Genomic DNA, 26,104 nt, shown 5'->3' with positions numbered 1-26,104 from the left:
GGTATGTCTTTATAAACTCTTTCTCTGAACATGAAAATGTGCTGCTCGTGCACACACACAAATATGTATTCTTTTTTACTTCTAACTTGAGAAAACTGATGGCAGGATTATTATTTAGATTCTCTTGTAAAGTTGGAATCTGATATGAACTCCTTCAGGTTTTTCTAAGGAAATTACATAGAAAGCTATGAATCACTACCTATGAGAAGATATAAACTATCAGGTAATGCTCTCCTGATTACCTCTGTCTTCATAGCTGAGGGTTTGAATTCTTGGAGCTGTACATGGCTTGCGTTTTGAATCTGTCTTGAAGAAGGTTACTTTTCTGTTTGCAATATTTACACTAGCTATGTGGGATGTAAGGAGAAAAGGGCTAATATAATTGATTGTGTCAGGTTTGGAATTAATGGAAGCTTAGCCTAATAAATAATAGAGTAGTTACATGGCTTGTGCTTTAATTTGAGACTGTTATTCCTGTTTTTTGTATGCCATATGGACAATGTGCAATCTTTTGTGTCAGACAACCTCAATTCTAGTATTGGTTCTATGAGAAACTAATTGTGTCATTCTGGGCCAGTAATTTAATTGTGTGTTCTCCAGAAAGAAATACAACATGTAAAAGGATTGAAATAGGGTGATATTAATGTTTTACTGTGGATTTGTGTATTTTTTCTCTTCCTTAATACAAATACTTATTGAGTACCCTGGTGCTAGGGATGTAGCTATGAGTAAGGCACACAAAAATCCTGGTTCTTCTCATTGAGCTTTAATTCTAGAGGAGTCAGGTACTGTAATTTTAGGTTGTGATAAGTGAAAACATATAAAGCTGAGTAGAGTGTAAGAAAATGAAGACTTGGAGTTCTATTTTTTTTTTTTTTTTTTTGATACAGGAGCTTTGCTTTGTTGTGCAGGCTGGTCTTGAACCCCTGGCCTCAAGTGATCCACCAGCCTTAGCCTCCCAAAGTGCTGGAATTACAGGGATGAGCTACAGCACCTGGTCCTGAAGTCCTATATTAAATAGATTAGTCAACAAGGCATGCGTTTAGAATGCTTCAGAATGGTTTACCACACCACACCCTAAATTGGAATACTTTTTGTTAGCCAAGAATATTTGAACAGAAGTGTAAATACGTATAGTTAAGATTCCAGATGCTAAAGGTAAACTTTTATAAGTGCCTTATTTTATCTAAAGAAGTAGATAAAGGATAAAATTAGGCACTCATAAAATACTGATAGTACAAGTAGTATATATTCCATATATTAAAAACCCAGTTCCAAAACATAGGTTCTTTCTACACAAGAAAAAATATTTTGTTAGATAGCAAAGAGGCAAGATAAAGCTCATTTGGGCAGGAACTTGAATTTCATCTGTGATGCATGCATACTTGGTTTTTGATCTTGTGGTGCTAATTGATCATGAATTTCACAAAGTGCAAGACCTTCATGTTTCAGTCTGAAACTTTTCCCATCCTGTCATCATCTGGACTTCTAAAGTGTGGTAGTGACAGTAGTAATGGCCATCGTATCCTCCTGCTTTTTAACGTTTTGTCGGTACTAATTATAGCCATATTCATAGCCTTTCAAAACACCGTGCATTGTTTGCCATGTCTTTGTTCATCCCCATTTTAGATTGCATAGGAACTTTGTCCCTTAAGCTTGAACAGACTCTGGAACACAGAAGCTTCTCACCTCTCTTTATCAGTACCTTTTTGCTAGAGGAATTGCACATTGCACTTCCCAGTTTCCCAAAGGAAATAGATAGGTGTTCATTTTTTTATTTTGAAAGATATCTCTGAGTATGTGAAAAGTAGATTTAAAAGAGACTAAGGTATTTTGATGCATGCCCTAGGAAGTTGTGTGCATGACCATTTCTGATCTAAAAAATGTCCTTTGGGTTTTCTGTAGAGAATTGATAATACTGGATACTTATTAGTAAATAAAATTGCCTGACCTTTATTCTATTTGTAGCTTCTACACAGCTTTGCGGAAAGAGTCTGGGACCAAACTGGTGGATGGCACTGGCCATAGACCTCACTACAGCCTTCGGACTCTGTGCCGGGCCCTGCGATTTGCAGCCTCCAATCCATGTGGCAACATTCAGCGCTCACTCTATGAGGTCTTTCTGAAGTCTCTTTGACAGGATATGAGCTTAATGGTTGGGTTCATGGGAAGGAAGGAATAGGGATGCATATGCCAGGTTGCCTGTGCTTTCCAGTTAGTCAGATCAGCCCATAATACCTCTTACCAGATCTACCTTGCCCTTTTAAATTAAATATTTTACTTTTTATTTTAAAATTTTTATTTTTAATTATACATAGAGACAGGGTGTCACTGTGTTCCCACTCTGGTCTCGAACTCCTGGGCTCAAGCTGTCCTCCTGCCTTGGCCTCCCAAAGTGCTGAGATTACAGGCATGAACCACTGTGCCTGGCTTACCCTTCCCTTTATCTACCACCTTACTATATTTAAAAGTTGGGAAGCAGCATCACCCAAGAGGTTAAATTTTGTTCTGGAAATAAGTTTGGTTGTATTGCAGAAGGTTATTTAGCATTATGCATATTTGTCTTTTCTTTCTAGGGTTTTTGTTTGGGTTTCTTAACACAGCTTGACAGGGCATCACACCCAATAGTTCAGAAGCTCATCTGTCAACACATTGTCCCTGGCAATGTCAAGAGTCTGCTGAAGCAGGTATGTTCTTTTGTTATTTTTGACTTGTTATACTTGAAAGGCTGAATTACCAAATTTTCAGCTGTGTTTTTTTTTCACATAACTTTTTAATTATAAAGGTAATCTGTTGCAAAAAGTTTAAACATTACAGAAACGTACGTTTAGATGGTGAAAGTTTCCAATAAGCTTACTCTTTGGAGATTTAAATACTGTGGATAATCTTTCCAGATAAATTGTATAATATATATATTTTATTTTCTTACATATCCAAATTTTGGTATGTATATGTTGATTTATTGAGGTAAATTGTAAAATTGTAATATGCATTTAATATAAGTGGGACTGTCTTATAAGAATATTGTTTTTTTTTTTTGGAGATAGAGTCTTGCTCTGTTGCCCAGGCTGGAATGCAGTGGTGTAATCTCGGCTCATGGCATTCTCCCCTTCCCTGGCTGAAGTGATTCTCCTGTCTCAGCCTCCCGAGTAGCTGGGATTACAAGCGCATGCCACCACGCCCAGCTAATATTTGTAATTTTAGTAGGGACTGGGTTTCGTCATGTTGGCCAGGCTGGTCTCGAACTCCTGACCTCATGATCCGCCCGCCTCGGCCTCCCAAAGTGCTGGGATTACAGATGTGAGTCACCGTGCCTGGCCTCTAAGAATATTCTGTAGCTTTCCTTTTTAACCTAACTGAATCTTGGATATATTTTTGTTTTTGTACCAGAGTTCATTGTGACATGCCTTCTAAGGGCCACATAGCATTTCACTGGATGGGTACACCATAGTTTCACTATCTGCATAGTTTAACTACACAGTTAGGTATAATCTATACCTTCTGATTGTGGTTGGGTCTTTTTTGAGGAGGCAGTAGTGTGGGCACTGTTATAAACAATAGCCGTTTTGGATTTGACAGGAAATTACAGAATAGCATGGGACTGAAAGAGGCTGAGAGAAACTTGCTCACAATCAACATGTAAACTGGCTTGTTTACATGTTGATTGCTTATTCATTAGGAAGAGAGAGCCCTTGGGACTTGGAGTTTCTTTGGACTCAGCCTTTTAAAAAATCATACAAGTAACACATGCGTAAATACTTTTGGTAAATTGTAAAAACATTGAGTAAAGACTCAGGTTTGCTTTTACCATTATTGTAATCAAATACCAGTCTCTTCCAGTTGGTCTTTTTGTGTGTGTATGCCTCAGGGTGTGATAGAAACTTAAAAAGATCCTTCCTCCCCTCCCCCTATTGCTTCTCAACTCAACTGAGGAGGCCTTAAAAGCAGGGCCTAGACGTGTAGCTTGAAATCTGGGGACCAAATGCTCTAGAAGAGTACTTTTCCATAGTTATAGATTTGACCACCATTTAACCATTTTTTTACTTATAAAAATGGGAATTTGTATAATCGAACCTAATAACTTAAACCATATCGCAGCAAAGTTATGCTGTCATCCACAATATTATCCTTAATGGGCTAGTTGCTCTGAAAAGTCAGTTTTATTTTTAATGTCTTCTAGGCAATCCAGAGTATAATAGTGCAAAACCTCCTTCCTTACTACAACACTGGCCCTTTTTCAGAGAACATGGTTTATCTGAAATTCATGTTTTTGATAAAAATACTTGGAGTGGGCATTTTGATATGTGAAAGAAGAGAACTGGTACATAATCCTTCTGGGAATTTGTTTTGATTCAGTTTTTTTCCAAACCCACCTACTCCACTTCAGTTTTAAAACCAATATATAACACCATTTTGTCCTCATTCCTCATAATTTTATGTTCATATTTCACCCAGTTTTAATGTTGAAAGTATGCAGAACAAGACAGCTTGTTCAACAAGTGGCTCTTTTCCTACTTTATGCCCTTCTCTGAAAGAATGCACAACTGTGGGTTATTCCTTGAACTTCTGTGTCTTTCAGCCTATTCCAGAGCCAAAAGGAGGTCGGCTTATCCAGGTTGAAGGCTACTGGATTGCGGTGGGAGACAAGGAGCCTACAATAGATGAGACGTACATTCTGACATCTTCTGTGAAGCTGAACCTGAGAGATATAGTCCGAGTTGTCTCTGCAGGGTGTGTGGGCTTTTTTCTCGCTGCCCCGAACTTGATACAGGCGTAGGCATTGATGACATTTTGGTCTAACTTCCTTAACTATCAAAGAGCTTTATTCTTATTCATTGGCCAACTGAACAATTACTTACAAAAGTCAGTACTATAACTTTTTCCTGGTAGAAAACTGTTTCTAGTTGTGCAACTTTGGAGGGAGCACTATGGATGCAGATGATTTTATCTATCTTTAAAGTTGTCTTTTGTTATTTTGCTGATAAATACCACAAATTATTCAGTAAATGGCTAAAAGTTCTACTTACAGTTTCTTACAAATGTTGCCAGCATAGTTGGAATTGCTTTCCTTAGTATTTTTACAAAGAAACTTCTCAGTGTATAGGAATAAAAATGTTCTTTTGCTTCTTGCATTTTCCAGAAATGTAAAAAGGGGGAAAAAAGAAGAAAAAAAATGCTCTTTTAATGATGCTGTTAAATGATGTCATCATTCTTTAAAAAAAACAAAAAAAAACCCAAAATAGTACTTCGCCAGGTGCAGTGGCTCATGCCTGTAATCCCAGCACTATGGGAGGCCAAGGCGGTCGGATCACTTGAGCCCAGGGTTTTGAGAACAGCCTGGGCAACACGGCAAGACTCTGTCTCTGCAAAAAATACAAAATTTAGCTGGGCTTGGTGGTGCATGTCTGTAGTCCCAGCTACTCAAGAGGCTGAGGTGGGAGGATCACTTGAGCCTAGGAAGTCGAGGCTGCAGTGAGCTGTGATTGCACCACCATACTCCAGCCTGGGCAACAGAGTGAAATCCTTTGTCAAACAAAACAAACCAATACTCAGTTCTGGTTTCTCAGCTTTGTAATTTTTTTGTTGTTTTAAGTTGCTTAATTGGCTAATCTTTTACAGAACCTATCCAGTGCTGATTCAGGGAGAGACATCAGTTGGTAAAACAAGCCTGATCCAGTGGCTGGCTGCAGCTACTGGCAACCACTGTGTGCGTATTAACAATCACGAACACACGGATATTCAGGAGTACATTGGTTGTTACACATCTGACTCCTCAGGGAAGCTTGTCTTTAAAGAAGGTAGGGTTAAGATTCCATTCCATGCACATAGGTGTTTATTCTTTCACACACATTTCCTTGAGTAATATTCTTCATCCTTTCCAATTGAGGCACATGGACCTTTGCTGTAACAGCCAGCTTTTCTTGATGCCTGAGCTAAGATAGTTAAGGGGTGATGCATAAGGTGCTGGCTTTCTTTAGGTTCTACTAATCTTGCTGGCTGTATATAGGACTAGGGCCAATTTTCAAGTGGGGAGTTGAACTGCTGCTTTATTTTCTAGGAATTCAGAGAATGGGGTTAGTGTTAGCCAAAAGGAAGTTGGGAATAGTCAACAGAATGTGGTGATTTAAATGAAATTAGACTGCAGGGGAAAGATTACACAAGAAATATGAGGTATTTTCAGCCTTGGCTTCTTTGGGGGAAAAAGGGACTATTTTAATTGAAAATTGTTCCTCCTTGATCTGCAGTGTCATAATTTGTTTTGAGGCAAGACTAGCTACAGAAAGTAATTTGCTTTGAAATTTAATGATAACCTAGGATTTGTTGATTTGTACATAACGCATTTTAAAACTTTGTACTGATTTATACACTAGTTCTTGCTCTTTGTTTCTTCCTAGGTGTTCTTATTGATGCTATGAGAAAAGGCTATTGGATTATTTTAGATGAATTAAATTTGGCCCCTACTGATGTGTTAGAGGCGCTGAATAGGCTGTTGGATGATAACCGTGAATTGCTCGTAACAGAAACACAGGAAGTTGTTAAAGCACACCCTCGGTTTATGCTTTTTGCCACCCAAAATCCCCCAGGACTTTATGGAGGCAGAAAGGTATGTAGCATTTGTCTGCTTCCTTCAATTTGTTAACACATCAGATCGTAGATTTTTCGTAGTAAGAATGAAATGTTTTTACCTCTCCTTTAATATTTTATGGTGAATGTCAGAGCCTCCATATTGGAAATTAAAAGGCACCTTTTACTGCATTCTTCCTGTGCTTTGTCTAGGTCCTTTCTAGAGCCTTCAGGAATCGGTTTGTGGAATTGCACTTTGATGAGTTACCTAGCTCTGAGTTGGAAACAATCTTGCACAAGCGGTGTAGTTTGCCACCCTCCTATTGCAGCAAGTTGGTTAAAGTCATGCTGGATCTTCAGGTACTTAGTTTCAAATGGAATGTGTTGATTATACTTGGTGATCAAAATTTCATGGCTTCTTTTGTTAGAAAAAAGAATCTGTCTGTTGATGTATTTTTCCAAGTAGAGATTTTTTTTTTTTTTTTTTTTAATTTTTTTATTATTTATTTTTTGCAAGACATGGTCTCACTCTACTGTCCTGGCTGGAGTGTAGTGGCAAAATCATAGCTCATTGCAGCCTCAACCTCCTGGGCTCAGGTGATCCTCCCATCTCTGACTACTCACTCCTTAGTAGCTGGGACCACAGATGTGCACCGCCATGCCCGGCTACATTTTTTTTTTGTGGAGACAAGGTTTCGCCCTGTTGCCCAGGCTGGTCTCGAACTCCTGGGCTCAAGGGATCCACCCACCTTGATCTCCCAAAGTTTTGGGATTACAGGTGTGAACCACAGTTCTTGGCCTTCAAGCAGAGGTCTTTTTAAATGCTTCCCATTAATATATATTTTTAGTTTTTTTTTTAATCAATCAGTTTTACATCATTAAAATTTTTCTGATATTTACATATGATGATGATTTTGTATTTGTGTATAGTATTGGAGCATTTTGTTTAGAATGTAATTTGGCTTAGGGAAGACTGGTTTTTGGTTTTTAAATGGATATAGTCCTTGAATGGACATAATTAAAGAGATCCATTCTTTGTGGCTTCCCCATGTCAACTGCAAAGCTACAGCTGATCTTTAAAAATTCCATTTATCTTATGGGGTTAAAAGTATTCTTTATCAGAAAGTGTACATTGTCAAACTTCTTTTTAGAAAGCTAATAATAATGAAGACTCCTACCATTATGGTTCCACATTGTTTCACTAATCTTCCTGCATCTTTGCCACCATTTGCATTACTTTTTGTTTGTTTTTTGAGACGGAGCCTCACTCTGTCACCAGGCTGGAGTGCAATGGCGCTATCTCGGCTCACTGCAACCTCCGCCTCCCGGGTTCAAGCGATTCCCCTGCCTCAGCCTCCTGAGTAGCTGGGACTATAGGCGTGCACCACCAGGCTTGGCTAATTTTTTGTCTTTTTAGTAGAGACGGGGTTTCACCATATTGACCAGGATGGTCTCGATCTCCTGACCTCGTGATCCGCCCGCCTTGGCCTCCCAAAGTGCTGGGATTACAGGTGTGAGCCACTGTGCCCATTTGCATTACTATTAATCATCTTTTTTCTATGTGGCATAAGAAATGTGGAATTCCATTTTATATTCTTAATTTAAACATGAATTTGAACATTTTTATTCAGAATATTACAAGTTATTTACATTAAAAAATTAATCTTTTTTTTTTTTTGGAGACAGAGTCTCGCTCTGTCGCCCAGGCTGGAGTGCAGTGGTGCAGTCTCAGCTCACTGCAAGCTCCCCCTCCCGGGTTCATGCTGTTCTCCTGCGTCAGCCTCCAGAGTAGCTGGGACTACAGGCGCCCGCCACCACGCCCGGCTAATTTTTTGTATTTTTAGTAGAGACGAGGTTTCACCATGTCAGTCAGGATGGTCTCGATTTCCTGACCTTGTGATCCGCCCACCTTGGCCTTCCAAAGTGCTGGGATTACAGGCTTGAGCCACTTCGCCCAGCCAAAAAATTAATCTTATTCAGTGGAATGAAATCATTTAAATGGGAGCATAAATTTGTTATGAATTTTATACGCATTGTACTAAAAACTTATCATGCATTGCAGCTGATGCCCCTTTTCATTTGTTTTGATACTTCAACAGTCCTATCGCAGAAGTTCTTCAGTGTTTGCTGGAAAGCAGGGCTTCATCACCCTTCGTGATCTGTTCCGATGGGCTGAAAGATACAGATTGGCTGAGCAGATAGAAAAGGAGTATGACTGGCTACAGCATTTAGCCAATGATGGTGTGTTTTCAGTCAAATGCTCTCAATATATAGTTATGTTAAATGTCAAACTTTTTATTAAAACAAATCTTGCCTCAAATTGTGTTGGATACATACATTTGACTAGGTATTCCAGAGAGCCTGTTTCTCTCCAGTTCTAACAGCTTTTGTAAGTGATCTTATTCCTGCAGGCCTCCATGCTAATAAGGACTGGTTGCTAAGCTTTTCTTACTCTTTGCTTCAGGTAGCCACATGTGGGAGTCAGGATATGGACATAGCCTCTTTGGGAGTTAGGCAAATGGTTGATGGTAGCTTTGTGGGCCATTTTTCTGCAGTGTCACCACAGGTAGTCTGGCTAGTGCTTTACAGACATACAGAAAGCTGATTTGTCAGAAAACATCGGCATTCTGAGAGAAAAAAATTATATAACCTGAGACTCAGGTTTTGTTGTTTTCCTTTAATGCATGGGAAAAATTTGTTACTGTTTGTGATAGGATACAAAGTGTTTTGGAATCTTCTGATTTGAAAAGTGCTGATGATTGATTAATGGGCTAGTTAATAAGTAAGAAGAGTATGTAAAACTAGTACAAGAGATTTTTTCTCTACTTGTAAGGAATATTTACATAGAGGAATACTTTTTAAAGAACTTTTTTTCTTTCTTTCTTTTCTTTCTTTCTTTCTGTCTTTCTTTCTGTCTTTTTTTCTGTCTTTCTTTCTTTCTTGAGATAGAGTCTCCCTCTGTAGCCCAGGCTGGAGTGCAGTGGCACGATCTCAGCTCACTGTAACCTCTGCCTCCCGGATCTGGGTCCTGGTACAAGCAGTTCTCCTGCCTCAGCCTCCCGAGTAGCTGGGATTACAGGCAAGCGCCACCATGCCTGGCTAATTTTTGTATTTTTTGTAGAGATGGTGTTTCCCGTGTTGGCCAGGCTGGTCTTAAACTCCTGACCTTGTGATCTGCCCACCTCAGCCTCCCAAAGTGCTGGGATTACAGGCGTGAGCCACCATGCCCAGCAAAACTTTTTTGGTGAGGTGTAACATACAGTAAAGCATTTTCCCATGTAAAGCATCACCTAGACCAAGATTTAGAATATTTCCAATAACCCAGTAGGTCTCTTGCCAGTGGAGGTAATCACTACCCTTGACTACTGTCACTACTAATTGACTTCTGTCTGATTATCACTACTAATCTGATTGAACAGAATTTTGCCTGTCCTTGAGTTTCACCTAGCTGACACCATGCAGTATGTACTTTTTGGGTTCTGGGTTTTTCACTAAACCTGATGTGAGATTCAGTCATGCTGTTATGTGTATCAGGACTTCATTCTTTTTTTTCTTTTTCTTTTTATGTGGTAATCCACTGTATGAAGACACCATAGTTTGTTTATCCATTCTCTTGGTTATGGACATCTGGATCATTTTAATTTTTTAGTTCTGAACAAAGCTTCTCTGAACATTCCTGCGTATGTCTTTCGACACACACATGTTCATTGGTGTTTGGGGATACTAGAAGTCATATTGCTGAGGCATAGGGCAGGTATATGGTTCATTGTAATAGGCTCTCCTAGTTTTCCCATGTAGTTCTTCAGATATCTACCTCACCAGCAGCGTACGAGAGTTGCCATTATCCATATTCTCAATGTCCCTTGGTGTTCCCAGTAGACACTTGATGATTCCTCTCCTCCTTTTCCTCCTCCTCCTCCCAGGTTATATGCTTCTGGCAGGTCGAGTCAGGAAGCAGGAGGAAGTTGATGTGATTCAAGAAGTCCTTGAGAAACATTTCAAGAAAAAATTGTGTCCTCAATCTCTTTTCTCCAAAGAAAATATTCTAAAATTGCTGGGTGAGTAGGCCAGAATCCCTAGAGGAGTATGATTTGAGTTGTACTCATTAGAATCTAAATATTTATTTTTCCTTGGATAGGTAAATTGTCTACTCAGATATCCACATTGGAATCTAACTTTGGCCACATCGTGTGGACTGAGGGCATGCGGAGACTCGCGATGCTAGTGGGAAGGGCATTGGAATTTGGTGAACCTGTGCTGCTGGTTGGAGACACTGGGTAAAGATCTGTGACAGTGACTCATGAGGGTTCATTTCAATTCCATAGGATTACTTGAGTTATCGCTGAAGAACTCATGAAAGTATTAATCCCCCCTTCTTTCCTCCTTCCTCTTTTTTTTTTTTTTTTTTTAAGAAGAAACTAAGAGCGGGTCGGGGGCTGGGGGAGGAGTAGCATTAGAAGAAATACCTAATGTAAATCACGAGTTGATGGATGCAGCAAACCAACATGGACATGTATACCTACGTAACAAACCTGCACATTCTGCACAGGTACCCTAAAAAAAAAAAAGAAACTAAGAGATCTGTTACTGTTTAGTTTCCTCTACCTTCAGACTAGGTTCTTTGTTAATGGAAAATAATGGCTTTCTTCTTCTTCTTATTATTATTTTTGGAGATGGGGTCTCACTCTGTTGTCCAGGCTGGAGTGCAGTGGTGCTATAGGGCTCACTGCAGCCTTGACTTTCTGGACTCAGGTGATCCTCCTGGCTCAGCCTCCCAAGTAGCTGGGACTGCAGGCATGCACCACCATGCTTGGCTAATTTTTAAATTTTTTTGTAAAGTCAGAGTCTCAGCTGGTTGTGGTGGTTCATGCCTGTAATCCCAGAACTTTGGGAGGCTGAGGCAGGCGGATCACTTGAGCTCAGGAGTTCGAGACCAGCCTAGGCAACATGGCAAAACCCTGTCTCTACTAAAAATACAAAAATTAGCTGGTTGTGTTGGTATCTGCCTGTAGTCCTAGCTACTCAGGAGGTTGAGGCAGAAGAATCACTTGAGCCTGGGAGGCAGAGATTGCACTGAGCTGATATTGTGCCATTGCACTCCAGCCTGGGCAACAGGAATGAAGCCCTGACTGAAAAAAAAGATGGAGTCTCACTATGTTGTCCAGACTGGTCTTGAACTCCTGGGCCCAAGTGATCCTCCTGCCTTGGCCTCCCAAAGTGTTGGGATTACAGGCATGAGCCACACTGTACCTGGCAAGAATGATTTTTTGCTTCATTGCATTGAGGGCAGTTTTTGTCTATTTAGTTCTTTTAAACAGTGAGATTCATTCTATACGTGTGTAGAGAAGAGGAGATAGACTAGTGTCTCTTGAAAGTCTGTCAAGTCTATAAGGATTAGATTTCTTTTCCCTCTCTTGGTGGTGGTTTTTTTTTTTTTTTTAGAAGGCGTTCCGCTCTTGTTACCCAGGCTGGACTGCAATGGCATGATCTCAGCTCACCACAACCTCCACCTCCCGGATTCAAGTGATTCTCCTGCCTCAGCCTCCCAAAGTGCTAGGGTGGCCTTTGGGAGGCCTCAGCCTTCCAAAGTGCTTACAGGCGTGAGCCACTGTGCTCAGCCGGTGGTTGTTGATAGAACTAGGTTGGAGTTTGTGCAGTACATACCTTCTGGATAAGAATATGGGAGAGTGCACTCGTGCAGAGGGGTGCCATGAGCCTGGGGTTGAGGTTCCACATTGGCCAGCACTGTTTGCTGCTGCAGTGAGACTCCCACAGTGGTTCTTCTCTTTTGCTGAGGGGGGTGTTTATGGATGTGTATTTGAAACACATGCCTTGTTAATCGGTTGCATATCTCTAACAGGTGTGGGAAAACTACTATCTGTCAGGTATTTGCAGCCTTGGCAAATCAGAAATTATACTCTGTCAGCTGCCACTTACACATGGAGACATCAGACTTCCTGGGTGGCCTGCGGCCAGTGAGACAAAAGCCAAACGACAAGGTTTGTCCAGCAGCAAGTGTTCCTGTTATTTTAAAAAATTGCAGTTAGCTGTGCATGAGTCAGTGGTGGGGTTTCTGGAGCTGGGTTCTGGTTTGGTTAAATGTGCATATCTGCAGATTTTCTCTGGTCTACAAGGGCCTTCACAAGCATTCTGGTGTGCAGGTTCTATCTCCTGTTCTCAGATTCTTACTTTGCTCAGAATGCCTACTTCACCCATGGAAACACCAGCCAGCTGCATGTATATTGTCTGTGGAGCCACCTGCCCTTTAATTTTCCCCACTTTTTCAAATTATAGGAAGAAATTGACACATCAAGACTCTTTGAGTGGCATGATGGGCCTCTGATTCAGGCCATGAAGGAGGATGGCTTTTTCCTCTTGGATGAGATCTCATTGGCCGATGACTCTGTCTTGGAAAGACTCAACAGGTACATGCCTGAGAGGTTTGCCTTGTGTTTGATATTTTTGTTGGTGTGATTTTTTTTTTTCTCCCTGAGACAGTGTTCTCACTCTGTCACCCCAGGCTGCAGTGTCATGTCATGATCATAGTTCACTGTAGCCTCAAACTTCTAGGCTCAGGTGATTGATGTGATTTTTATAGATATTAAATCTTGTGCACAGTAATACTTCTCATAGGTGCATCTTAGTAAATGCTTGAAATTATTGATGTATTACCATGTCTTTTGGCTTTAGCATTCAATGTTTCCTAAATTTCTAGGTTTTTTTTGCTATCAATAATCAGAACAATGGGATCGTGGAATGGCAGGGCTAAAACATGAGCCAAAGTCAAAACTATTTTTTAAAGTGAATTATATGCCTACTCTCTTAATATTTTGAAAGAACTGTAGTCAGAATCCTAGACCCATGGCTATAAGCCATCATTAGACCTCAGACCAATATGAATCTTGATGTAGTAACACCCATTTTTTCTCTTTTGAGGTATAGTTTACATATCATAAAATGTATAATTCAGTGAGTTTTAGTAAGTTTATAATCCCATGATGGGTTCTTGCAAGCTATATGCATAGAACCGAGTCACTGAGTTAGTGGTATTGCAGTAGAGAAAGAATTCAGTAGTTGCAGAGCTAGCCAAGTGGAAGGACAGGAGTTTATTACTCAAATCAGCTTCCCTGAAAATTTGGAAGATAGGAGTTTGTTTATTTTTTTAGACAGAGTCTTGCTCTTTCTCCCAGGCTGGAGTGCAGTGGTGTGATTTTAGCTCACTGCAACCTCAGCCTTCCAGGTTTGATTGTTGTGCCTCAGCCTCTTGAGTAGCTGGGGCTACACATGTGTGCCATCAGGCCCAGCTAATTTTTGCATTTTTAGTAGAGGTGGGATTTCGCCATGTTGGCTAGGCTGGTCTTGAACTCCTGACCTCAGGTGATCCGCCCACCTTGGCCTCCCAAAGTGCTAGGATTATAGATGTGAGCCACTGCGCCGGGCCTGGAGGCTAGGGATTTTTTGTTTGTTTTTTTGAGACGGACTCTACCTCTGTCACCCAGGCTGGAGTGCAGTGATGCGATCTTGGCCCACTGCAACCTCTGCCTCCTGGGTTCAAGCCATTCTTTTCATTCAGCCTCCTGTGTTGCTGGGACTATAGGCACGTGTCACCACTCCCAGCTAATTTTTGTATTTTTAGTAAAGATGGGGTTTCGCCACGTTGGCCAGGCTGGTCTCAAACTCCTGACCTCAAGTGATCCTCCTGCCTCTGCCTCCCAAAGTGCTGGGATTACAGGCATGAGCCATTGTGCCTGGCCGAGGCTAGGGTCAGAGGCCTAGAGAATGGGGAATGCTGTTGGGACAGAGTTGAAATCACAGGAAGTTGAGCTATCTTTTTGCCCTAAATAAGTTCATGGGATCATAAGACCTGTTGAGCCCCTTCTTGGTATGGGTTTCCATTCCAGGTGGTGCTAGCCGTTTTATCAGAATCAGGGTCTGAAAAGTACCTTAAACACTAATCTTAGGTTTTATAATAGAGATGTTATCTTATAGGAGCAATTGGGAAGGTTATGAATCTTGTGACCGCTGACTGTGTCCTGAGCTGTAATTTTAACCTTGTGGTTAGTTTTATGAAGGAGGGGGTTAGTTTTGGGGAGGGGCTATTACTTTTGTTTTAAAATTAAACTATAAACTAAATTTCTCCCGTAGTTTACTTGGCCTATACCCAGGAATGAACAAGGGCAGCTTGGAGGCTAGAAGAAAGATGGGGTCAGTTAGGACAGGTTTTTGTGTTTTTTTTTTTACTGTCGTAACTTTTCGTTAGATTTTTTTTCTCACTCATAATTTTTGCAAAGGTGGTTTCAAGCTTTGCAACCATCACAATTTAGTTTTTGTGTTTGTTTTGTTTTGAGACAGCATCCTGCTGTATTGCCCAGGCTGGAGTGCAGTGGTACAGTCTCAGCTTACTGCAGCTTCTGCCTCTCGGGTTCAAGTGATTCTTGTGCCTCAGCCTCCCGAGTAGCTGGGATTACAGGCGTGAGCCAGCACAGTCTGCTAATTTTTGTATTTTTAGTGGAGATGGGCTTTCACCATCTTGGCCAGGTTGGTCTCCAACTCCTGGCCTCAAGTGATCTCCCCACCTTGGCCTTCCAAAGGGCTGGGATTACAGGTGAGAGCTACTGCGCCCGGCCCACAATCCAGTTTTACAACATTTCCATCATTCAATAGAATCCTTTGTGCGCATTACACTAAATTTCTGATTAATCTCTTTTTTGTCTCTGTAGATTTCTTTTCTGGATATTTCAGATAAAAGTTCTCTTCTCTTACTTTGCATTAATGTTTTGAGGTTCATTCCTATTTCAGCACATATTATTAGTTTGTTCCTTTTTATCCCGAATAGTATTGGATATACCACATTTTGTTTATCCATTCACCAGTCAATGATATTTGAGTTCTTTCTAGTAGTTGGCTATTATGATAATGCATGCAATTTGTTTGTTTTCTTGTAAGTTATTCATTTTTAAGACCAATGCCTTAATAGTTTATAAGTTGAAAAGTTTTTTTTTTTCTTGATCAGAAATAGCCATTATTACACAGGAATTGGGATAGTGAGTCATTTTAAAATTTGTGATAGGAAACCATTAACTAAAGTAAAAATTCAGTAGAGAGGAGATAACTTTTTTTTTCTTTTAAAGAGCATTGAAGACTGTAAAACAGAAAGATTGTATAAGCCCTTTTCACTGTTCTTCAATTTTTCTTTTAGTGTCCTTGAAGTAGAAAAGTCTCTGGTATTAGCTGAAAAAGGCAGTCCAGAGGACAAGGATAGTGAAGTAGAGCTGTTGACTGCTGGGAAAAAATTTCGTATTCTAGCAACCATGAACCCTGGGGGTGACTTTGGAAAAAAGGAGGTAAAACTTTTCTGATGCACATTTTCTTTCTAGGTTTTGACCTCAGCTTACTGGTACTTGTAAATATAGTATGTAATAATGGATTTGGAATTTTATGTTAGGTAAAAACTGGGTAAAAAGTGTAAAAAACCAAAAATATTTTAAAATAATTATTGGGTTAGAAAACAATTCTGACACAAATATCTCCTTATTTGATATCTCACTTTGTGTATGTGCCTGAAATGTCATTGTTACAGTCACTTTGCCTAGCCCTTTACATATGTTACCCTGAGAAAGCTCACAGGAGCTCTGCAAGAAAGTTATTATTGTAGTTTTATGGATGAGAAAAGTTGGATCTGAAATTTAAATTTAACCTCTGTTTTTAGAGTCCACTTTCTTAAACACAACTCTGCTTTCATGGGTGGTTTTAAAGTGACAAAAAAGTCACAACCAGGAACCCTCTTCTGGTTTGTAGATGGAGCTTATTTGTTCTCGTAAGAGTTATGTGTGTCACTTTCTGACTGCTGGTAAAGTAAAGGGCAGAGGGCAGTTCCTATGTTCAGAGGGTTGTGTTCAGATATATTCGGGAACCAACAACCTTGTTGGTTTCCAGCTCAAGAAACCTTTCAGTGGAGAAGTCAGCACTATGTGTTGGATCCCAGTCTGTTAAAGTTAGGAAGAGAGTGATGTAACAGGTCAGGGATGATGAGAAGAAACAGAGGGGTTGATCTTAAATAAGACAATTAAGGGTGTTGGTAATTTGGTGGGTAGCTGAAATGATATTTTGGGCCTAGGTTTCCTCAGTATCATAAGATGAAAGATTGTCTCTATGCTTCAAGATATGCTCTGAAGAGAGGGAATAAAATACATTGCATTCAAAATATAAAAACTGGCTTCTGGGCAAGTAGAAATGCCACAGAGAGGTCTGATTTCAAGTTTGTGTATATTAGCTTGGCTGTCAGATTATCTTGTTTTCCTTAAGTCAATGCTTGCTGACTTTTACCCAAGGGAAAGTTACTTTTTAGTTTCGCATACCTAACAAGCAGAGCAAGGTAGGATGCTGGACACCAGAGGTACTGGTTGTCTAGGATACTGATGAGGTACACACACGTGTTCTTTATTCCTGGGCCTCTGTGGTAGACCAGATAGATGATCATCAAGTAAAAGGAAAGTAATAACAAAGTGATCAGACAAACCAATAATGATGCTTATGTGGCATTGCAAACATTTGTGAATAGTGTCAACTGACCTTGTGGTGGGAAAAGGAATCTACAGGGGCGAAGGCCCTAAGACTGGAGTGGCTAAACAATTTCTTGTTATTCAAGAGGTAGAATATATACTTTTTAAAATCACACTCTCTGAGCTACGTAAAAGAAGTTTCTTCCTCCTACATCAGACTGCCCTTCTCTGTGGGAAGACAGGTGTTTATTTTCTCTGAAGTATTATTTAGGTACCTGATGCAAAGTAAAGGTAAAGTAAAAGGAAGAATCTTTGCTTAAGGGGAAGAGTTCAGATTTGACTGGGACTGGCTGGAATCCTGCTTCCACCACTTAGTCTGTAAGGCCTCTGGACCATGTCTATTAAGAAAGTGATGATGATACTAGAAGGTGTCATGGAATATAAGGAGTCAAGACAAAGTACATCTTCAATTAATTATATCTGATAGTAGAAATAATTTTAAAAAATGTGTAGTATTTGCTGGACTTAACAGCTAACAACAGTCTTTCAAGACTTGTTTTCCAGCTTTCCTTACAGTTTTAAAAATTCACGTTGGAGTTTTGTGTTTCTTATAGCTGTCTCCTGCCTTAAGAAACCGGTTTACAGAAATATGGTGCCCTCAAAGCACAAGCCGTGAAGATTTAATTCAGATCATCAGTCATAATCTTCGTCCAGGATTGTGTCTGGGCAGAGTAGATCCTAAAGGTGAGAGTTTGCAGGTGGTGATGGTAGTATTGGGTCATAGCAGGGTTTGTGTTGGGAGTTGAGGGGTCTCTTACAGGACATTAGCCCTGTGTGTATATGGTGTGTTATAAGAAGAAAGGAGATAGATAAATGAAACAAAGTAGACAAGGAGAATATGGTACTATTCTGTTACCTTCTGTTAAAGTGTCCCATCTTCATATTTTCATCATTACCACTTGACACAATGGCTATAGAATTTCAGCTGCATTTCTTTAGTTGTCATCAATGAACATGTTATTCTTTCACTTTATTTAAAAATTTTTTTGGCCGGGTGTGGTGGTTCACACCTGTAATCCCAGCACTTTGGGAGGCCAAGGTGGGCGGATCACTTGAGGTCAGGAGTTCAAGAGCAGCCTGGCCAACATGACGAAACCCCATCTCTAGTAAAAATACAAAAATTAGCTGGGCGTGGTGGTGGGCGCCTGTAATCCCAGCTACTTGGGAGGCTGAGGCAGGAGGATCGCTTGAACCTGGGAAGTGAAGGTTGCAGTGAGCCAAGATCACGCCGTTGCACTCCAGCCTGGGCAACAGAGCCAGACTCCATCTCAAAAAAAAAAAAAAATTAGGCTGGGATTGCACCATGGTACTCCAGCCTGGGCGACAGACTCCATCTCAAAATAAATAAATAAATAAAATAAATAAATAAATACTTTTTATTATGAAAAATCTCAAGCCTAAAGAAAATAGATTAGTATCCATAACCTAGAATTAACAATTTAAAATATCCAATAAGAGGCAAAACTCCTACTATATGGTTCTTTTTGTTTTTGAAGCCTGTATTGGTTTGATGTATGCATATTTATCTTAGACATTCAATGGAATAAATTTAGAACCCAGATCTGGTTCTAAGACTAAATACATAGTTTTTTGGATCATTTTTATATTCTTAAAGAATATAAAAAAAAGATATCTGCTTCTTTGAAATTGGAATTCATGGCTATGTTCCACTTTTTAAAGGTGCCCTACCACGCATTTTCTAAAATGAGTAGGGTAGCTGTGGAGAGCATCTAATCTGCATGGAACCCATTCTCACCTGTGGTGTTTTAGGGACGACTGACTCTTGACTAAAGAGCAAAGACCGAGCAAAGACTTCTTTTTAAGAATGGCCCACGGTGAACTGCCACATTTATAGGTATGCACGCTGCTGCTTGAATGACCAGAATTCCCCATGCCTTGTTGAACTTCCTTTTTTCTCTACAGTCTCTACCAATATCACAGTCACCCAGTGGCACAAGAATTGACTAAGCCTGTAGTTAGTTGTCAGACTCATTTGGAGGGCTTGTTGAAATGCAGCTTACAGGGCCCCACACCCAGTGTTTCTTATTCAGCAGGGGCAGAGAATTTGTCTGTCTAACAAGGCCTCAGGTGATGCCACTAATGTTGGTCTAAGGCCCAGGCTCAGAGCCTCAGAACTCAGAATCCATGACTCTTGTGTGCTGTTTGCAGCAGCACATTTATTGTGATAATTCCAGTAAAAGAAGAAGTATAATACAGACTTTTTTGGGGGGGTTGTGGGGAGACAAGGTCTCTGTCACCCAGGCTGGAGTGCAGTGGTGGAATCACGGCTCACAGCAGCCTTGACCTCCTGGGCCCAAGTGATTCTCCTGTCTCAGCCTCCCAAATACTTGGCACTGTAGGCATGCACTACCACGCCAGGCTAATTTTTGTGTTTTTTTAAGAGATGGGGTTTCACCATGTTGCTCAGGCTAGTCTGGAACTCCTGGGCTCGAGTAACCCGTCTGCTTTGCCCACCCTACGTGCTGGGAACTATAGGCAGGAGCCAGAAGACCAAAGCAGGCCTGAAGACAGAAATCGTTAACCAAGCATGGTTTGTCTTTTGGGTCTGTGTCGGGGCTGGATTCCTTCAGGAAGTTACCTTTTCATCTCCTATGGGCTGTGCTTATTCCTTTGTTATTTGGATTGTGATAAGAATGACAGAGGGTTCAGTTGCTCTCACGACCATGCTTGCTGCATCACCAGTGTGCTCCATGCAAGCATGGGAGCCCCGAGGACTTACCTCTGAGCCCCACACCTTGTCCTTAAGGAGCTTGTTTATTCCAGGCTTTCTAGGCTACCCAGCAGCAGACTTCCCAGGGAGGCATTAGAGACCTTGAAGGGAGCATGGTGAATAAGGGAAGTGGCTTAATTCACAGCAGTTTTATTTTCTAGAAGTAGATCAGGAAGGCACAACATAAAAACTTCTTTAAAAAACTGTGAAATATAAAACAGGAAACTAGACAAAGCTTTTTGTTTTTAGATTTTCTTTAAAGATAGTTAAAATTTGATGAATTTATTTATTTATTTTTTTGAGACACAGTCTTGCTTTGTTGCCAGGCCGGAGTGCAGTGGTGCAATCTTGGCTCACTGCAACCTCTGCTTCCCGGGTTCAAGTGATTCTCCTGCCTCAGCCTCCCGAGTACCGAGTAGCTGGGACTACAGGCATGTGCCACAACGCCCAGCTAATTTTTGTATTTTTAGTAGAGACGGGGTTTCACCGTGTTGGGAAGGATGGTCTCGATCTCTTGACCTTGTGATCCGCCCACCTTGGCCTCCCAAAGTGCTGGGATTATAGGCGTGAGCCACCATGCCTGGCCGAATTTAATATTGTAACTAATAGTGTCCTTCTAAATTGGATTCTGATCCTAATTGTAGTACTTATATTTATTGTATTATCTTAATGAGTATATAAATACCACTGTGGGTTCTACTTCATTTCTCTAGTATTTTTAGTTCACAAATCTCTGTAGTAGTATTATCCATAAATTCGTAGTATGAACAAAACAAAAGATTCTAAAAGCCAGTCATGGTAGTATGTGCCTATAATCTTAGCTACTCAGGAAGCCAAGATGGGAGAATCCCTTGAGCCTAGGAGTTTGAGATTACAGTGAAATATGATTATACCATTGTACCATTGCACTCCAGCCTGGGCAACAGAGCAAGACCCCATCTCTTAAAAAAAAAAAAAAAAAAAGGTTCTGTGAAATTGATGTGTTTAAAAAAAAAATTGACCTGTGAAAGGCACATGAACTGCTTTTTACAATCTGAAACTTTTGTAAACAATACTTCTGTATTACGTTGGTTAATGTACCAAGTATTGGTACATTAGTCAATACTTTAATGAACCATTCTGTTTCATTAAAACAAACTATCGGCCAGGCATGGTCATTCACGCCTGTAATCCCAGCACTTTGGGAGGCTGAGGCGGGCAGATCACGAGGTCAAGAGATTGAGACTATCCTGGCCATCATGGGAAATCCAGCAAAAATTAGCTGGGCGTTGTGGCACGCGCCTGTAGTCCCAGCTACTCGGGAGGCTGAGGCAGGAGAATTGCTTGAACCCGAGAGGTGGAGGTTGCCGTGAGCCGAGATCACACCACTTCACTCCAGCCTGGGCAACAGCATGAGGCTCTGTCTCAAAAAAAAAACCCAAAAAAAACAACTATCATTTACAATGATTTCCTTGTGTTATATTCTAAAAGTGGAGATAAGAAACTGTATAGTTCTCCTTAGATAAGGTCAGATTGCTCTCCAGAAAGATGGTATCATTCACAACACAGCCAGCAATGTAGTGAATGTGCCTGCTTGCCACAGTCCCTCCATCAGGGAGTTCTCTCTCTCTCTCTCGTTTTTTTTTTCTTCCTTTGAGACAAGGTCTGGCTCTGTCATCCAGGCTGGAATACAGTGGCACAATATCGACTCACTGCAACCTCTGTCTCCCAGGCTCAAACCATTCTCCCACCTCACCCTCCCAAGTAGCTGGAACTACAGGTGTGCACCACCATGGCCAGCTAATTTTTGTGTATTTTGTAGAGACAGGGTTTTGCCATATTGGCCAGGCTGGTCTTGAACTGGGATTATAGATAGGAGCCATGGTGCCTGGCCTCATTTTAAAAAATATAGTGAAATCCGTTATTTTATCCTTATTAGTTTAGCGGAGGTTTAAAATTTCCTTGTCTTTTGTTATTAGTGACATGGAACATTGTTTGTGTTTTATTTTTATTTTTATTTTTTTGAGACAGAGTCTCACTCTGTCACCTAGGCTGGAGTGTAGTGGTGCTATCTCGGCTCACTGCAACCTCTGCCTTCCAGGTTCAAGCAATTCTCATGCCTCAGCCACCCAAGTAGCTGAGATTACAGGCACGTGCCACCATGTCCAGCTAATTTTTGTATTTTTAGTAGAGATGGGGTTTCACCGTGTTGGCCAGGGTGGTCTTGAACTCCTGGCCTCCAGTGATCTGCCCACCTCGGCCTCTCAAAGTGCTGGTATTACAGGCATGAGCCACCGTGCCTGGCCTTTATTTTTAATGAATTAATCATTTTTCATTTGGTATTCCCTATGTCTTTTGGGGTGATACTTTTTATTACATTTATCACAGGTTTTAATATTCTATTACCTTTATATATTTGTTTTAAAAATACATATGTGAACCTATTTATCTCTGACCTTGTTTCTTAAGTGATCATAATTTAATTTCTATTAATGGACTTTTTCATTTTCATTTTTTAAATTTACCTGGAATTTATTCTTCTCTGAAGTGTGGATCTAAGTACTAGTATTTACTATCTAGTTGTTGAAATAGCATTTAATTTGTTTCCTCATTGTTACTGGAATTTCCCCTTTGCTTTGTCATTTTAAGCTCTTTTTAAAGAGTTTTTTTTTTGTAATCAGTATTCTTCCAACCAATTACATTTCTTCTAATTCACAATATATATAGCTTTGGAGGCTGTTGCTGTGCTTTATATTATATCAGTGCTTCTAATCTTTTCTTTCTTTTTAAAATATTCTTTGGTATTCATACTTTAGAGATAAATGTCTACTGTTGACTTAAGACGTTTTATAAAGTACTCAATTTAATTGAGATTACTTTCAATCTATATATACTACTTAAGTATTTTCTTTATTTCGAGACAAATATTATCTGATAGGAAATTGTGATAATTAGAATATTCAACTTGATTCATGAAACAAAATTTGTGAACCCCCCTGATTTGCTGAATTCTGATTGCTGAATAGATGTAAAAAAAAAAAAAAAATTGAATGAATGCCATTGAAAAGATGACATTCTTTATTACATTAAATGGAAAAAATAAATTTATTTAAAATACAAGTAAAATTATAAGATATAACAAAATTTGCATATTTTCTAAAATAATTATAATAGAAGTTCAAAACTGTGTCCGAACTCGAATCAAATGAATAGTTCTTTGAGCAGTTTTCAGGTCAGTATCTAAAACTATAACTCCCAAGGTTTTGTTTTGTTCTTTGGATAGGGATGGACTGCTATTGATGAATCCTTTCGGAATTTGATCAAAGCTGCAGGCTGCTTTTGTTAGAAACAGCATTTATGTGCATTCACAGAACTTTGCTTAGAAGGAGCAGAGACCCCTTTTTGGCCATTTGTGTGCCCCTGGTTATGAACTTTTGTTCTGGGATCTCCCGCTAACAGCAAATGCTTTTTTTGTTTCTTGTGTTTAGGGTCTGACATACCTGAAGTGATGCTGGATTTCATTGACTGGCTGACCCACCAAGAGTTTGGCAGAAAGTGTGTGGTCAGTATCAGAGATATCCTGTCCTGGGTTAACTTCATGAACAAAATGGGGGAGGAAGCTGCTTCGAAAAGGCCAGAGATCATCTCCACTGTGACAACTTTTGTCCATGCTGCATGCCTGGTGTACATAGATGGAATAGGTTCAGGTATGTTGTCTGGTAGCTGGTGGGGACAAGGGGCTCGTATAGAGGGGCATAGGAAAAGGAGCAAGCCCAGGCCTCTGACCCAGCTATTTTACTGAATCACTTCTCAGAACATTTCTAAAACTCAGAATGGCTTTCCTTTTGTTTGTACTCTTTGAAAGGTGATTGGCACACAAGATACACTGCAACTTCTCAAAGCTGGTAGACCAGGTACTTAACAAACATGAAGTGGTGATTATGAGTAGAGTAAAGACTGCTGAAATGTCTTTGCTTCTGAAGCACTGGCTTTTTTTTTTTTTTTTTTTAATTAAGTTCTGGGATACATGTGTTAGGAATAATGCTTAAAATTTTAAAGAAATTGAACACTTGAAAAAAGGGTTTTTAGCAAAGCAATTCTATTTTCGTGCAGAGGGGTATTTTTTTGGCTAGTTGCCATGAGAGTACACTTGAACAAAGGGCACGAGAGCCTTTATTTTTGATGCAAGTTTTGTTTTTGTATTTTTCTTTTATTGGCTGGGGTTGGGTTGTATAACTTAAACTAATTTTGGTTGGCTAGACATTTGAATTTTTTTAGATAAGGTGGGCATGTAAAAGAAAGTGGAGAGGAAGGGGGACAGGTGTTTGTAATGAGTTAAAAAGTTAGTTTTTTTTTTTTTAAATAAGGAAAGGAATGTGAGCTGGTATTGATAACGCCTGGTATTGTGGCATGCCTGGGCATTTAACAAAGGCAAAAAGGAAAAAAGGAGAAAAAGGAAAAGGGTGGGGGTTACTATGAATTAAAGAATAAAAGATTGATCAGATTATTTGAAGAGAAACCGAATACACAGGTTTGTTACCTAAGTATACATGTGCCATGGTGGTTTGCCACACCCATCAACCCGTCATCTAGGTTTTAAGCTCCTCATGCATTAGGTATTTGTCCTAATGCTCTCCCTCCCCTTGCCCCCCACGCCCTGACAGGCCCCGGTGTGTGACGTTCCTCTCCCTGTGTCCATGTGTTCTCATTGTTCAACTTGCACTTATGAGTGAGAACATGTGGTGTTTGGTTTTCTGTTCCTGTGTTAGTTTGCTGAGGATGATGGTTTCCAGCCTCATCCATGACCCTGCAAAGGACATGCACTTATTCTTTTTTATGGCTGCATAGTATTCCATGCTGTATATGTGCCACATTTTCTTTATCCAGTCTATCACTGATGGGCATTCGGGTTGGTTCCAAGTCTTTGCTATTGTGAGTAGAAGCACTGGCCAATGTTTAACATGAGTAGTCATTTTTTGATAATGGGCCTGAATATTTTAAGTTTATTTTAATGTCATAAAAATCACTGTGGTTTTTCAGCCATGAAGATTTGAAATATAAATAAAAATGGTTACTAGTGCCATATTAGGTACTGTATGTAGGCTGATTTATCATTGAGTGACTAGAGTGCTTTACTGAATGATCTGCTGCTTAATTGATAATCCATAGATTGTGGGGGATTCATGTGAGACATCTTTCTTAGGACTGCTTACACTAGAAATCACATTTAGGCTGCAGTTTTGCTGAGGCCTCTTTTTTCCAGGAACCTGTGCTAGAGCTCCTGCTGAATGGTGGTGAAGCTTGGTGTTGTACTGTTGCTTCATGGACTGATCCTCTGTCTTTTAGGGGTAACTTCCTCTGGGTTTGGTACAGCCCTTTTAGCACGAAAAGAATGTCTGAAATTTCTAATTAAGAGGCTTGCCAAGATAGTACGACTTACAGAATATCAGAAAAATGAGTTGAAGATTTATGACAGAATGAAGGCCAAAGAATTCACTGGAATAGATAACCTTTGGGGAATTCATCCATTTTTTATACCAAGGGGTAAGAATGATTTTTAAAAAATGAATTTTCCTTTTCTATAGATTACAGATACTTGGCTTTTATTGTGACTTAGTTTTAATGTGTAATACTCATGATTATATTTGCACTAACTGAGTTAGATTCTGACTTGGGAATAACCATAATTGTGTGAATGGTTGAAAATACGTAACTGGCATGTAAAAATAGAGGGAAATAGAGACTTCAATCTATAAATAGATTGTCTTATACAGTGCTTATTTTTTTATTAGTTGGTTCCCGCAATAGGAACTTTCCTATAGTAAAGCTCTAAACTCTACTAATGTTGATAGTAAACTTTAAAGTGGCTTGCAAAGACCTATTTAGCCTATAATGTATCTTAACTATACAACCTCATCATCTTTTACAGAAACAGGTTTTGTGAACCCTTGAAGGCTGGTAATGTGTCATTCCTGATCCGGTCCCTGGCATCTGACATTTAGGCCTCACAGTCATAGGCACTCAGAAAATTTCTGATGGATGAGTGAATGGTTAAATGGGAAATGCAGTAGTCTAGGAGATAGTGGGTTTGTGTTCTAATATCTAACTAGATTGCCTCTACCAAATATTTAAATGAGGCAGTTAGATTAGCTACTTCTAAGGTGCTCCTACTTTTTCAGTATGTTGTTTCTGTAGCAGAGTCATCTGTTTCTTGTCCCTCTGCCCTCTCTATGTTAATGATTGATGAATGCCTGAAATATATGGAGTT

At 39.9% G+C, this 26,104-nt stretch overlaps 1 protein-coding gene across 3 annotated transcripts in view; it reads left to right on the top strand.

Moving 5' to 3' along the window:
* The window catches only part of MDN1 (midasin AAA ATPase 1), a 186,391-nt gene that overhangs the window by 72,827 nt on the left and 87,460 nt on the right, over window positions 1–26,104 (top strand). For all 3 annotated transcript variants that reach the window (XM_054491122.2, XM_054491121.2, XM_063666411.1), the window contains exons 21-35: window positions 1,969–2,116; window positions 2,577–2,687; window positions 4,580–4,731; window positions 5,620–5,798; window positions 6,396–6,604; window positions 6,778–6,924; window positions 8,664–8,805; window positions 10,488–10,622; window positions 10,703–10,841; window positions 12,425–12,563; window positions 12,859–12,989; window positions 15,764–15,908; window positions 17,681–17,810; window positions 23,325–23,543; window positions 25,183–25,380. In XM_054491122.2, coding sequence (XP_054347097.2) covers window positions 1,969–2,116; window positions 2,577–2,687; window positions 4,580–4,731; window positions 5,620–5,798; window positions 6,396–6,604; window positions 6,778–6,924; window positions 8,664–8,805; window positions 10,488–10,622; window positions 10,703–10,841; window positions 12,425–12,563; window positions 12,859–12,989; window positions 15,764–15,908; window positions 17,681–17,810; window positions 23,325–23,543; window positions 25,183–25,380 — 2,324 coding nt within the window. The remainder of the gene's footprint in view (window positions 1–1,968; window positions 2,117–2,576; window positions 2,688–4,579; window positions 4,732–5,619; window positions 5,799–6,395; window positions 6,605–6,777; window positions 6,925–8,663; window positions 8,806–10,487; window positions 10,623–10,702; window positions 10,842–12,424; window positions 12,564–12,858; window positions 12,990–15,763; window positions 15,909–17,680; window positions 17,811–23,324; window positions 23,544–25,182; window positions 25,381–26,104) is intronic.

The sequence above is a fragment of the Pongo pygmaeus genome, chromosome 5 (assembly GCF_028885625.2).
Source record: "Pongo pygmaeus isolate AG05252 chromosome 5, NHGRI_mPonPyg2-v2.0_pri, whole genome shotgun sequence".
NCBI lineage: Eukaryota > Metazoa > Chordata > Mammalia > Primates > Hominidae > Pongo > Pongo pygmaeus.
The sequence above is the reverse complement of the archived record's forward strand: the minus strand, read 5'-3'. Positions and strand labels throughout refer to the sequence as shown.